Source organism: Muntiacus reevesi, chromosome 2 (assembly GCF_963930625.1).
Source record: "Muntiacus reevesi chromosome 2, mMunRee1.1, whole genome shotgun sequence".
NCBI lineage: Eukaryota > Metazoa > Chordata > Mammalia > Artiodactyla > Cervidae > Muntiacus > Muntiacus reevesi.
The window spans coordinates 269,510,421-269,524,913 of record NC_089250.1 but is presented as its reverse complement, the minus strand read 5'-3'; the positions used below and the strand labels follow the sequence as shown (position 1 = coordinate 269,524,913).

At 43.8% G+C, this 14,493-nt stretch overlaps 2 protein-coding genes across 2 annotated transcripts in view; both read left to right on the top strand.

The window, feature by feature from the left end:
• The window catches only part of LOC136161629 (small ribosomal subunit protein uS14-like), a 539,148-nt gene that overhangs the window by 303,547 nt on the left and 221,108 nt on the right, over positions 1–14,493 (top strand). The gene's annotated exons all lie outside the window — the stretch shown is intronic.
• LOC136161577 (zinc finger protein 724-like) lies at positions 275–14,448 on the top strand. The gene is made up of 5 exons (XM_065926566.1): positions 275–289; positions 3,185–3,311; positions 4,726–4,818; positions 12,602–14,227; positions 14,291–14,448. The coding sequence occupies exons 1-5, from the start codon at positions 275–277 to the stop codon at positions 14,446–14,448; spliced, it is 2,019 nt and encodes a 672-aa protein (XP_065782638.1).

Here is a 14,493-nt window from a genome sequence, read left to right as displayed (position 1 = left end):
CGGACGATCTGCAAATTGTGTAGAGCACCACGATGTGATTAGCATTATCAGGTTAGTCTTGATTCCCCACTACAGATTGGGAACAAAGAAAGTCGAGAAGGGGCTCAGAAGCGGGTGAGAGAAACAGGAAAACTTTTTCTTCTCTTTCCCTACAGCAGTTGCAGGTTCAACAGCTGCATGGATGACTTTGAAGGTATTTTCTCAAGATGCAGATGTGAGTTTGCGACATAACATCCCCAGAGAAGACGCAGAGCAGGAGAAAGAAGAGGAGGAAATGGCAGCTTCTCAGGTACGGGTCCTGTCTCGGGTCTGGGGCTGTGTCTGCTTTTCTTCCTGAAATGCCTAGACTGAGAACCTGCTCACCTTAAGTTCTCTACTTCTAAATTTTCTGCCTGGGTGTTTGTTATCAACTTCTTTATTTTTTCCTTTTCTTCTTCTCATAGTGAAGCCTGGCTCTTTAGACCACTTCTCCCTTGTGTCCCAGAATCTTGTCTCCCTTGTCTGTATCCTGGCTTTCTACGGAGCATGATGAATTCTCAGCATGAATTAGCGACTTTCAACTGGTGAATATATTGCCTTTGTGAGAGAGAAACACGGAGAGGCACTGGTATCCGAGATTCGCACTGGGATGTGGTTCGGTGTTGGGATCTTAGGGAACTAGGGGAAATGCCATGATGAGTTTACATGGGGATGCTCTCTAGCAGTTAGAAAATGCCCTTATATATTGAATAAACTCAGTGATCCAGAATTTTTCAGAAAATGCTCAGAAATAAAAGGAAAAGTAGGAGATACTGTCCTCTGTAATGCTAAGACTTAGTAGTTAAACACATTGTTAGGTAGTTAGAATAGGGAAAAAGAGTCCAAAATGGCGGTGGCAAAAGACCTGGAAGCGAAAACCCGCGAAAAGAGAACAAAGGAAGGTCCGAGGACTGGAGTGAGAACCTCAGGTAAAACAAACAACGCGCCTACCTAGGCCCGATTTGCATAAGACAGACCCAGGGGCAGAAAAACATAAAAAGAGGAGCCAAAACCCTCTTCCTTCTCTCTCTCTCTCTCTCTCTCTCCCACGCAATGGGGCGATCTTTTCTTCGTGTGTTTGGATCGACAGGCCCTCACAACTCGAAGGTGAATTTTCCGTCTATTATCTAAATAAATAGAGCTGTAACACTGATTTATTTAAGAGCTATAACACGGTCTGTCCTCCGAGAGCTCTGACCCGCCAAGGGGCTTTAATGTCCATCTCTCCAAATTTTTGTTGTGACGAGACAAAGAATCGAGGAACATACGCTCGGGTGACAACATTATTAGGATTCAAACAGAGGAAGTATATATGAAATGAATTTTGCATAAAACTGATATTTTTTATTTTAGGTTCAAGTTATAATTTCCTTATTTTTTCCAAAATGCCCAGGTTCTGATGGTGCTGCTTCTGTGTGATCCATTTACACCGTGACAGATGATGTCTACTGGCTCTGGTGATTTCTCTGAGATTAACAGGCTATAAAGTTCATTTCTTTTTTCTTCTTTCTTTAGACAAGGCTGTGGAAAAATTGAATGAGGAACATGTGAAAACCCTCACACTTAATGGAGAAACTCCACATCTTCTTGGTTTCTCTTTGCTTTGGACAATGAACACTCACTGTGTTGATGATAGATACTGGGTTTTGGGAGTGGGAGTTTTCATCACTCAAGGCCAAGTGTGATGTTTCCAGTACAATCCACGCTCATATCACAGAGAAAGTCTTACTCACATTTTTGCATTATTTTTTATCAATATATTTACACTCAGCCACTGTTTCCACTCTTTCCCCATCTATTTGCCATGAAGTGATGGGACTGGATGCCGTGATCTTAGCTTTGTGAATGTTAGCATTTCCTTAATACTCTTAGGAAGTATACAGTCTCATTGTAATATATGTCTGTAAGCATGAAAATGTTAAAATTATTTTTTTTCTTGATTTGGTATTCTCCCCAGTTATATAAAGTTCTTTTTAAAACATACACGTATTTATGTTTGGCTGAGTTGTGTCTTGGTCGTAGCCTGCAGAATCTTGGAGCCATGTGGGAGACTTTGCTGCAGCAGGCACACTTTAGCTGTGGCGTGTGGGATCTTGTTCTCTAACAAGGGTCTGAACCCGGCCCCCTGACTTGGGAGCTCAGACTACCAGGGAAGACCCTATAAAAACTCCTATACACTTTCTTTAGTGTTGTCTGTGTATTTCTGCTTTACTAGTTAAATTTTAGTTCACATAAACTGAAGCAAATTCAAGATCTGTCATTTAATGAATGTTTGACAAAATATTTGCAAAACGGTGGAACAACAATGCTGTTGATTTTATATTATTTATGTGATGCATTCAAGACCCTGTAAAAGCTTTTAGAAAGACATATAGTATATACTAAATAGTTCAAAGGATTAGTGCTGCTCTGGGTACTGTTCTATCAGACCTGTCAATTTTGTAAAACACTTAAAATTCAAAGTTAAGTATCAATTCTTACCTTGGTGGTCTACCTCTTTGCTATTCAGAATGGTCACTCATGTATCAAAGTTTTCAACATTACTAGTTTAAATAAGCTTGTTAAAAATGCGGCACATTGGCCCCACTCCAGAACTCTTAGATCAGAGCATCATGCTTTTTAAAAATATTTCCTGGTTCCTTGATAGGGGGCTTCCCTGACGGCTCAGATGGTGAAGAATCTGCCTGCAATGTGGGAGACCGGAGTCCGATCCCTTGGTGGGGAAGATTCCCCTGGAGAAGGAAATGTCAACTCACTTCAGTATTCTTGCCTGAAATATCCCATGGACAGAGAAGCCTGGCATGCTACAGTCCATGGGGTCGGAAAGAATCAGGCATGACTGAGTGACTAACATGCTTTCCTTGATAGACAGTTTATTCTGTCTCACATGAGTACAACTCTCAAAAATAGATAGGTCAGTGTTGATGTGATTATTTTATAATTTCTCTTCCAGATCAGAATAGTTTTTATAGTGGTCTGTGGATCATATCTCATTCTCTTTTCCTGGGGTTAGAAATACAGTGGAAAATACGGCAGTATAAAAATTATATTCTTGCGTAACACCAGACATTCTCCTAAATCAAAACCGTTTCTCTTGCTGGTTTCATCTTGGGTCACATTAGGAAGTCTTCATAGGTCCCCATGGCTCATGTCCTTTATATTTCAGGGGCTGCTGACATTCCAGGATGTGACCGTAGATTTCACTCAAGAGGAGTGGGAATGCCTGGACCTCGGTCAGCGGGAATTGTACAGGGACGTGATGTTAGAGAACTACGGGAATCTGGCCTGCTTGGGTGAGGATAACTTGCTTCTAAAATCCCTTATGTATCCTCAGGCTTTTGGTTCATTCATTCTAGAATGCCTCCTGGAATTTTCTGCTTTGTCCAGTAGAGGTTAAGATCCCTACTTTCCAGGGGAAATTAACCTTCTTTCTTCATGTAACCTGCCTCATTGTGTTCAGTCGCTATGTCATGTACAACTTTTTGCGATCCTGTGGAATGCAGCAAGCCAGGCTTCCCTAGCCTTCTTTAATTCCCAGAGTTTGCTCAAATTCATATCCACTGAGTCAACAATACTATGCAACCATCTCATCTTCTGCCACTCTCTTCTCCTGCCCTCAATGTTTCCCAGCATCAGGGTCTTTTCCAATGAACTGGCTCTTCGCATCAGGTGGCCGAAGTATCGGAGCTTCAGCATCAGTGCTTCCAATGAATATTCAGGGTTGATTTCTTTAGGATTGACTGGTGTGATCTCCTTGCTGACCAAGGGACTCTCAAGGGTCTTCTCCAGCACCACAGTTCGAAGGCATCAATTCTTTGGTGCTCAGCCTTCTTTATGTTCCAAATATCACATCCACACATGAGTATTGAAAAAACCATAGCTTTGAACTTTGTTGGCAAAGTGATGTCTCTGCTTTTTAATATGCTGTCTTTGTCATAACTTTTCTTCCAAAGCGCAAGCATTTTTTAATTTCATGGCTGCAGTCACCATTGCAGTAATTTTGGAGCCCACGCCCACATCCCAAATCTAAATCTGTCACTATTTCCACTTTCCCCCTATCTATTTGCCATGAAGTGATTATAGTGGATGCCATGATCTTAGTTTTCTGAATGTTGAGTTTGAAGCCAGCTTTTTCACTCTCCTCTTTCACCCCCATCAAGAGCCTTTTTAGTTCCTCTTCAATTTCTGCCATTAGAGTGATATCATCTGTATGTCTGAGATTGTTGATATCTCTCCTGGTAATCTTGATTCCAGGCTGTGATTCACCCAGCCCAACATTTCGCATGATGTACTCTGCATAGAAATTAAATTAGCAGGGTGGCCATGTACAGCCTTGATGTACTTCTTTCCCATTCTGCCACCAGTTAACTGTTCCATGTACGATTCTAACTGTTGCTTCTTGACCTGCATGTTCTTCATTCTAGGTTGGTGGTAATTCTGTAAGTTCTGTGTTATAAAATAGTGCAACTCTCCTCGTAAAACTGGAATTCCACTACCTGCTTTTGCCTTAGTAGTACTTGAGCATAATATCAGAATCTGATTTTGTTGCATTTGTCTTTTAAAGATACTTCCAATAAACTATTTGGTGAAATCATTTTTTTTAATGCTATTTTAACTTTCTACCATGACTTCTCTCTAACCTGAACACATATTGGATTGGAAATTGATGAATATCTCAGAAACCATATTCCTTTTTCTGATGAACAGGTCTTGTGGTCTCTAAGCCAGACCTGGTCACGTTTCTGGAGCAAATGAAGGACCCCTGGAATGTAAGGAGAATAGAGACAGCCATATACCCAGGTATGTGTCTATGGATGAAACCGATAACTCGTGTGAGAGGGACAAGCATTGTGGAGGAAGTCATACTTTGTCGTGTGGTTTGAGAAGATCTGCTTCAGTGGAGATGATTTTGGATTAGCCTAGGTTTACTATTGTCACTGTCATAGAGCATCATCTCCTGACCCATTCCTGATTCTTTTCATCATTTGTGTATTTTTTCTCCAATGATTAATTTTCGCATTTGCAGTTAGAACCAAAATATTTGTCTTCGCCTGGAGAAACCTGCATGACCTGATAACGCGTCCATTTTGGGGAGGTTTTAGAAAATCTGCATATTTCTGAGTAACTATATTAAGCCCTTTTAAAAGTGCTGATTCTGTCCCTAGTCAGAAGTGTGTGGGTGGAGCTGTGAAAAAATAGCCAAACTTCTAGGAATACTGGGGACAGATGTTTTTTGTTTTCTACCATATAATTTCCGGTCCACTGGAAACTACACATATGACCTTAAAAATTTCATACTCAAATTCTTTCTTAATTGCACTGTTATAGCCATGCTTTCCAGGAAACAAACTCACTGAGAAGGAGTAGTGCAGATAGTGCAGTGCAGTTTATTACACCGGCGGGCCCAAGGCAGAGTCTCCTCTTAGCCAAGGGCCCCAACCAGCATTTGTGAAAATCTTTTATGCCCCATGTGTATGTGTCCAAACCCACCACCCCAATCCCTTGATGCTTACAAAGGAAGGGTCAATACAATCACAATAAGCCCATCATTCACGTGTTATGTGTTCAAACAGTTAATAATCAATAAGCCCATGGTTACATTCCAAACAGTTAATAATTGATAAGCCTGTGCTTTCATTCTGATAGATAGTGTCCGGAGGCAGGGGTGATTAGTGTCTGTTTTCTCTTAGGTGATGAGGAACCTGGATATGATCTTCAAGGTTCCCCTGCCCGGAGGGGGTCTTATCCTTCCATTGTCTTTCCCACAGGCACTAAGTAGAGAGTTCATAGTCCACTGCAGAGGTGGCCAAGCATGATGAGCACAGACCGGCCTGAGATGGAGTTCACGCCCTATGAATTCCTTCTTCATTCCTCCCTCTTGATGCTCTTAACTCATATTACGAGCATCATTCATAGGGATATATTGCACCCCGGCTCTCCAACTGCCAATTAGGGAGAATGACATCAACCTTTGGGTTACAAAGTTCATAATACATTGTACAATTCAGGGTCCACAAAGCAGAACTGTCAAGGCAACTCTAACAGTGGTAAATATAGTTTTCCACAAATCGCTCTTCACCCAAGATAGGACGGAAAACCAGAAAGGAATGCTCTCATTTGACATTGCTTTTAGCTGGTTTTTCATGTCATCTAAAGTAGTCGATGCATTGTCAGATAAGTCAGGAATGTATACACAACATTCAACCTTTATTATAGCACAGGTCCCTCCTTGAGCAGCTGGGACTATGTCCACAGCCATTTTATTATGAATTAGTACTTTTCTCATTTAGATTTGCTCTTCATTTAAGGCTTGGATGGCTTCTGTTCTATCTAGGAGGACTTGTTTGTGAAGTTAGTCAAGGCCTCTACTTTAACCATAATATATTTGTTGTCCCTTCAGAGGGTACGAAAAAGGCAGCAATATACTCATACCATTGAAACACAGATGTTGTCCACCTAGATGTAAATAAGGTAGATTTACTGGGGCTTGTTGTGGGTTAGGCTTTTGCTACACTGGAATTTTTATCAAATGTAACCCCATGACCCGAGTCTATTGACTGTAGGTCTTACACAAAGAGAGCAAGGAGAGGTTATGATTGACAAGAGAGAGGAAAATCTCTTTGTCATCCCAGAAAAGAGAAGAGTGGTTTAAAATCTGCTTGGCGGAGAGGTGACACCCACAAAGGAAGCCCATCCTTCACAGACAGAGGCATAGTCCTACATACCCAGAAGTTGTAGGTGTTCTGGAAGTCCGTGTAGAAATGTGCCCATGAGGTGTAAACGTTGTCTTGAGTTGAGACAGAAGTTAAATTCAAAATCACGTTGATGAGGCCAAGCAGCAGGAGTTGATTGTGCAGCTTCATCCTGAAGGGGCTCGTCTGGGATCTTCTTTTCCTCATTCTTAAGGATGGTCTTAGTCTCTCGAGGGTCAGTGGGGTCCCTCTGTGCAGTCCACTCAGCGTTTTCTGGGTCTGCGTGGTATGCTGTCTTCACCCTCGTATGATGGATCAAGGGACAATACGTGCAACGTTAACTGCAGTAGGAGTAGTTAGAATAACATAAGGGCCCTTTCACCAAGGGGCTAGCAAATCATGTTTCCAATCTTTGACCCATACTTGGTCACCAAGTGTAAACTCATAAATCTGTTCCCCAAGGGGGAACGGCACCCTTTCTTGTACAAACTTAGTTACCCGATTTATTACCTTACCCAGTTCCATCTGCTGTGAGATCCTATCCCCCCTTATGTGAGGCAAATTTGTTGACACCTCTTTTATTATGGGAGGACGCCTCCCATACACAATTTCGTATGGAAAATAGCCTTGGGACTGTGGGGTCATCCTGAGTCTGAGCAGAGCCATCGGAAGCAAGTCCATCCAGGAGCAGTCAGTCTCTCTGATCCACTTGGAGAGTCTCTTTAAGTGTCCGGTTGGCTCATTCCACCATCTCAGAACTCTGGGTCTATATGCAGTGTGCAGTTTCCATTTGATGTTTAAAGTTTTGCTTACTTGTTCTACTAAATCAGCTACAAAAGCCGGGCCATTGCCTGGTCCAATGCTGGTAGGAGATCCAAATCTGGGAACCATTTCCCTAAGCAGGCACCGGGCTACTTCTGATGTTCTTTCAGTCCAGGTAGGAAAAGCTTTTACCCATCTCGGGAACGTACATACCATGACCAGCAGATAATGGTAGTGTCGGTGAGGTTTCATTTCAGTGAAGTCCACTCCCAGGTGTTCAAGGGGCAGTGTTCCTTTCAGCTGAATACCCGGAGGATTTTGTCTGAATCCCCGAGAGGCAGCATTCACCTGTGAGCAGGCAGCATGGCCCAGGTGGGTCGCTTGGTGTGTCTGGCTTAGCAGTGTGTGCCAGCTCCTCCAGTACCAATAATTTGCCACTTGGCAATTCCCACCATCCCTTTTCAGTCGTGCTGGCCCCTTCCGCTTTGGCTAACCTGACAGCCATTGTCCTTGTTTTATCAGGCTAGTGCCATCAGTATATAGGACCCAGTTAGGGTCTGGAACCTTGAGCCCTTCTTTAAAACAAACCCCAGATACCTTACCATCTCTTTGTAGATCTGTGCCTTCTTCGACACCGGGTGACCTGCTTCCATCAACAGCCGGAGCAGTGCTTTTGTCCCTTTCCAGCATTTTCCTCGGTTTCGCAGCCAGCAGCAGGTCATCCCTGTATTGTAGGAGCCAACATCCATACTCTTCCGGATGGAATGAGTCCAGGTCAGAAGCCAAGGCTTCCCCAAAGATGGCTGGGAAGTTTTTAAACCCTTGTGTGGGAGTCCAGATGAGCTGTTGTTTGGTGCACCCCACTCGATCTTTTCATTCAAAGGCAAAGATGGGCTGTGACGCTGGGGCGAGGCATATGCAGAAGAAGGCATCCTTGAGATCTAGGCAAGTGTAAACTTTAGTTCTCGGTGGGAGGAGGCTAAGTAAGGTATAGGAGTTTGGAACAGTGAGGTGTAAAGTCACAGTAGCCTGGTTGACTAGCCTGAGATCTTGTACAGGCCTGTAGTTCTGTCCTCCTTCCCTGTTGAGGGGCAGGATTGGCATATTCCAAGCCGACTGGCACTCCAGTAGAATGCCTGCTTGTTTCAATCTATTGATGTGGGCAATATGCCGGTTCAGGCCTCTATCCGTAGCGGGTACTGGCACTCTAACTGGGATGGTGCGTGGTTTGAGTTCCATTATCACTGGGGCGTGATGTTTAGCCAGCCTGGAGGGAGGGGGGGTTGTCTTCCACCCAGACCTCAGGGAATAATTGAGTTAGCTCCCTCGTGCTCTTCTTGCCCACCCGGTTCTGCCTTCAGACGCTCATGCAACCTGCCCGTCAGCATAGCTGAACCAGAACATCACATGGTCCAAGACTGTTTCTCCCTTAAATTCCATTCTGCCTTGGTGGGCTTGATCACGTACGAATGAAAACACAGATGGGTTAAATATCCCATTTCCCAGGCCATCTCCGGAAAAGCCAATTCATACTCACTTCTGTATCCCCCTCCTTCTATCCTAACAATTCTGAGGGGGTCAAGAATTTCAGAGAATACAGGAAACCTCCTGTGGGAGGGCAGAATACGAGCATAAAAGGACCAGTTTCCTATCCTAACAATCCCCTGGCGATCACTTGGTAATAATTTTCCCCGAGACGGGGTGACAAACCTCCTAAATGACCATCACAAATTTCCTTCCTAAACCCTAGCACACTACTACCTGTGTACCAAGCAATCGCTGCCTGCCTATTCCAGGCTCCTATTCCACTGGGTCCCCGCTCCTTCTAGTCCCTCCCAGGGGGGTGATCAGGCCCCCTCTTCTACCCTGGTGGGTGGGTTCCTCCTCACCTGAGCGCTCAGTTCCCCTGCTGCCGTCCAGTACCTGCCGACGTAAAGGTCCTGGCGTTGAAAAGCAGAATCCTTCCAGAGGGGCGAGGCGCCTTCCCCCCTCTAGGATATTCAAGCTACAAAGCCTCGGGGTGGCCTCAAATGAGACCTGTCTCCTCAAAGTGAGGACCTTCCCAGCCAATGCACCAAATGTCATAGCCACGCTTTCAGGGAAACAAACTCACGCAGAAGGACAATGCAGATAGTGGAGTGCAGTTTATTACACTGGCGGGCCCAAGGCAGAGTCTCCTCTTAGCCAAGGGCCCCGACCAGCATTTGTGAAAATCTTTTATACCCCATGTGGACGTGTCCAAAGCCACCACCCCAACCCCTTGATGCTTGCAAAGGGAGGGTAAATACAATCACAATAAGCCCATCATTCACGTGTTATGTGTTCAAACAGTTAATAATCAATAAGCCCACAGTTACATTCCAACCAGTTAATAACCAATAACCTGTGCTTACATTCTGATAGATAGTGTCCGGAGGCAGGGGTGATTAGTGTCTGTTTTCTCTTAGGTGATGAGGATCCTGGATATGATCTTCAAAGTTCCCCTGTCTGGAGGGGGTCTTATCCTTCTATTGTCGATCCCACAGGCACTAAGCAAAGAGGTCAGAGTCCACTGGAGAGTTGGCTCAGCATGATCAGCACAGACAGGCCTGAAATGGAGTCCAGGCCCTATAAATTCCTTCTTCACATAAGACACCTCACTAAAATGAGAAAATGCAAATCTGAATTTTATGTTACAGCTTCTTTTTTTTATATCAACTAACATTAAATGTGTTAAGTATGTTTGTCCCAATTCATTAATGTTAAAATGCTTTAATATATTTATTTAACTCACAGTTTTTAAACAAATTATTGACGTCGGAGATTAGAACATTTCCTACAGTGCTTTTTTCTGACTGTTCTTCACTATTAAGCTTATAGATTATATAGAGAAATCTTTAAGAAGAAATTTTTCTGTTCCAATAATGCTATTTTACAATGTTAAGTGAGATTTGCTATACAGAAAGAATAAGAGGTACATATACACATTTCCCTTCTTGAGAAGATTTCCTTCCCATCTAGGTCACCACAGAGCGTTGAGTAGAGTTCCCTGTGTTCTCACCATATTTTTCAAGTCTCACTTCTCATTTGAATTGTTAAGAACTCTTACCTTATTAAATCTATCTTATTTGTTGTGAAACATCCCAGGACTTAATCATTAATACCATCTATTTCTCATTAGTTCTAGGTCAACATCATTTACTATTTTAGACTCTATTAGAACATGCTTAGATAACAACGTGAGTGGTAATTGGGTTAAATAAATAGCAAGCATTAGCATTTGTAAAAACCTTTTGTTTGTAAATTTGATTACTTAAAGCAAAATGTACTCATTACATAGTTCAACTCCTCCTCGCTTCATTGTTCCTGTACGTTTCTATCTTGACTTCTCTGCACCATACTCCTTTGTCATCTCATCTTGTCCAATGTTCTGTGTTTGTGGTCTCTGTTCTGCAGGCAGCAGATCCTAGTTCCTCTTGCTCTGGCGTCTGCTCCGTGGTGGGTGAGGTGGTCCAGAGACTTGTGCCCTTATGCCCTTGAGAGGGGGTTGATTGTTACTATTGTGACCAATGCCTGCCCGGATCTTGAGGGCCGCTTCGCCTTTCCTCTGTGGCTGTCACTGTCTGTGGCGGGGTCTGCTTCCTGATTGGTGGAGCAGAGGCCCCAGATCTGAAATGAGCTCTGCTCTGATCTGTGGTGCTTCTGATCTAGTGGGACTGGAGCACACCCACTGGGAGGGAAGCCACTGAGTGTTGCTCCTCTGGGATGTTCTCTTCGGAGAGTGCTCTGCGTGCCATCTCTCACGTGCTGTGCCAGCTCTCATGTGACCCTGTGTTGGCATTGATCTTGGCCCCACCTGAACCATGGGTATGCTGGCACTTGACCCTGGTGTCTCTCAGATGTTGTTTTCACCAGGTCACCAGCAGAGATCCACTGGTTGTTTCCCAGGTGTACATTCATTGGGGAGTTGGACCGGCTGCGGTGCTATGGGGGCAATGGAGACTGTGACCTGGCCCAAATGCCTCATGTGCGGGGCTACAACATCTACAGTTGCTAAAGCCAGACTGGTCTTGACTGCCAGAGCCTCATTTCCATCCAGAGTTCTGTTGGGGCTGAGTTTACCAAGCCAGTTGTGGGGTGTAACACCATGGTTTGTACAGATGCAAGGAGAGATCTCAGCTTTTCTTGCTTAGTGACAAGGCCTTGGGGCTCAGCTGTGGTTTCAGCACCACCTGTACATTGGGACCACCCACAGGCGTGTGTTCTGAATGTGCCCCTGGAGCCCATGAGTCTATCCTGGTAAGGAGGATGCTGGGAAGGAGGAAGCAGCTGTGGGGATCGTGAGATCACCCAAGTAGGTAGGAGCCATTCCTAGTGCCTGGAAATGCAAGGACAGGCAGAGGGGCAGAGAGGCTGCAAGGAGGTTTTTCCCTTCGGGCATCACTCAACAGCACCGCTCTGCTTCTCTGGTGGTTCAGGCTTCCTCCACAAGCATCCCATGTGCAGAGCTCCTCCCTCCCTCCCGTCCACTCAGGATGTCTCCTCACGGCCAACCGCAGTCCTCTGCCTGGGTCTGCTCTCCAAAACCCACGTTCCAGCACCCAGCTCTTGTCTGCAGCGGAGGACACTCTCAGGCTGGGTGGGCAGGGCAGGGATCAGTACCCTGCATACAGGTCTCACTCTGTCCTGCACGCTAGTTGCTGTGTTCTCTTCCCACAGAGAACGAGGGTCCCCTTCTGTTCCAACTGAGGTCCCCCCAATGAGGGGCTTCCCTGCATGTGGAGACCTCGCCTCTCTTCAGATCCCCCAGGGTTTTGCGGGTCCCATCCAGATTCTTTTCCTCTTCCCTTTCCTCCATCACTCTCTTGTCCTACCTGCCTCAGCAGGAATCTTTCTTGTCCTTTCAGATGTCCAAGTTCCTCTGCCCAAGTTCCACAGGGCTCTGTGAGAATTTTCCCACTTCAAGATGTATTCTTGATGCTTTTGTGGAGAGAGATGAACTCCACGTCTTCCGAATCCTCTGCCCTCTTGACTCCTTCTATCTCGGTTTTAGGCTTCATCTAGCCAAGTGTATGCCAATTTTATGTATATTGTAAACTATATTCCCCAAGAATAGTAAGTAGAATAACTTATTATTTGGTATCTTTCAGCTGTGTCATCTCATGACACCCAGTGTTTGAGGACCCAAAAGCCAGGCTTAGAAGATTTACTCCCAACAGTAAAGCCAGGAATATATGAAAGATATCACCTTAGAAATTTACATTTAACCAAAGACTGGGAATCTATGAGGGCATGTAAAGAGCGGAGAGCATGTTATGATGGACACAACCAAGTTGGTTCAGTTTCCCATAAAGTACACATTACTGCCAAAAGAAATCAAGGATGTGAATCAAATAAGGAAAAACCAATTTCAGATGGCCAATTTCAGTCATCAACATCTGCAGTTAAGTGTATATTTGTCAGCAAAGATCCACAGCATCTCTTGAAACATACATGTTCTCTGAAGGGAAATGTGGGAATTCTGGAAAGTCATCTAGTCTCTACTGGAAATACTCATTCAAACCTAAACTCTGAGCATAGGTGTCTATTAAATATACATTCAAACATGTCTGGAAACCAGAAACTTAAAGATGAGGGGGACAACTCCCAATACAATCAATTTGAGGGATCCTTTAACAAGGGTTTCTTGTTCTCCAACCAACAACTATTTTCTCCTTTTTCCAAAACCTTTAATGTTGATAATAATGGGAGAGACCTTATTCAACCATCATTGCTCAATACATATGGAGTTATAATTAGTGTGGAACAACTTTCCAAGTGTAACAAAATGAGGAATGCCTTAAGCAGGAGCTCTACCCCCAATAATTACGAGAGTATACATGATGGAATGAGAAGCTCTTCGTGCAATGAAACTGGGCATAATGTTGACCAAGGCTCATATCTCGTGAAACAACAGGGGCATCAATTTTCAGACAACAATTCTGAACATCATAAGTGTAGGAATATACTTTATCAAAGCTCAAGTCTTACTATTAAAACTTCTAAGAGTATGGATATTGGAGAGAAAACCTATAATTGTTATGATAATGGTAAAGTTGTTAACCAGTCTTCAAAACTTATTCAACAGCAGAGAATTCAGAGTAAGCGAAAACATTGCAAGTGTAGTACATGTGGAAAAGTCTTTAGTAACTCACCCAATCGAAGTAGACATAGGAAAGTTCCTACAGGAAGGAAACATTTCAAATGTGCAGCATGTGGCAAAGCCTTTAATCAGAGTTCATCTTTAACTGAACATCTGGGAATCCATGCTGGGGAGAAACCATACAAATGTACAGAACGTGACAAAGTCTTTATCTGCTCTTCATGTGTTACTCAACATCAGCAAATTCATACTAGGGAGAGACCTTATGAATGTACAGAATGTGGCAAGGCTTTTAAGAAGAGTTCAAATTTAACTCAACATCAGCGAATCCATTCCGGGGAAAGACCTTATAAATGTACAGAATGTGGCAAAGCCTTTATCCGTTATTATTTTCTTAGTCAACATCAGCGAATCCATACTGGGGAGAGACCTTATAAATGTACAGCATGTGGCAAGGCTTTTAACCAGCGTTCAGCTTTAACTGGACATCAGCGAATCCATACTGGGGAGAGACCTTATAAATGTACATCATGTGGCAAGGCTTTTAAGCAGCGTTCAGCTTTAACTGAACATCACCAAATCCATACTGAGGAGAAACCTTATAAATGTACAGCATGTGGCAAAGCCTTTATCCGTTATTATTTTCTTTCTCGACATAAGCGAATCCACACTGCGGAGAGACCTTATGAATGTACAGCATGTGGCAAGACTTTTAAGCAGCATTCAACTTTAGCTGGACATCAGCGAATCCATACTGGGGAGAGACCTTATAAATGTACAGCATGTGGCAAAGCCTTTTCCCGGAGTTCAAGTCTTTCTCGACATCAGAGAGTTCATGCTGCAGAGAAATGTTAGAAATGTAAGGAATGTGGCAAAGGATTTCCTCAGAACCATCACCTC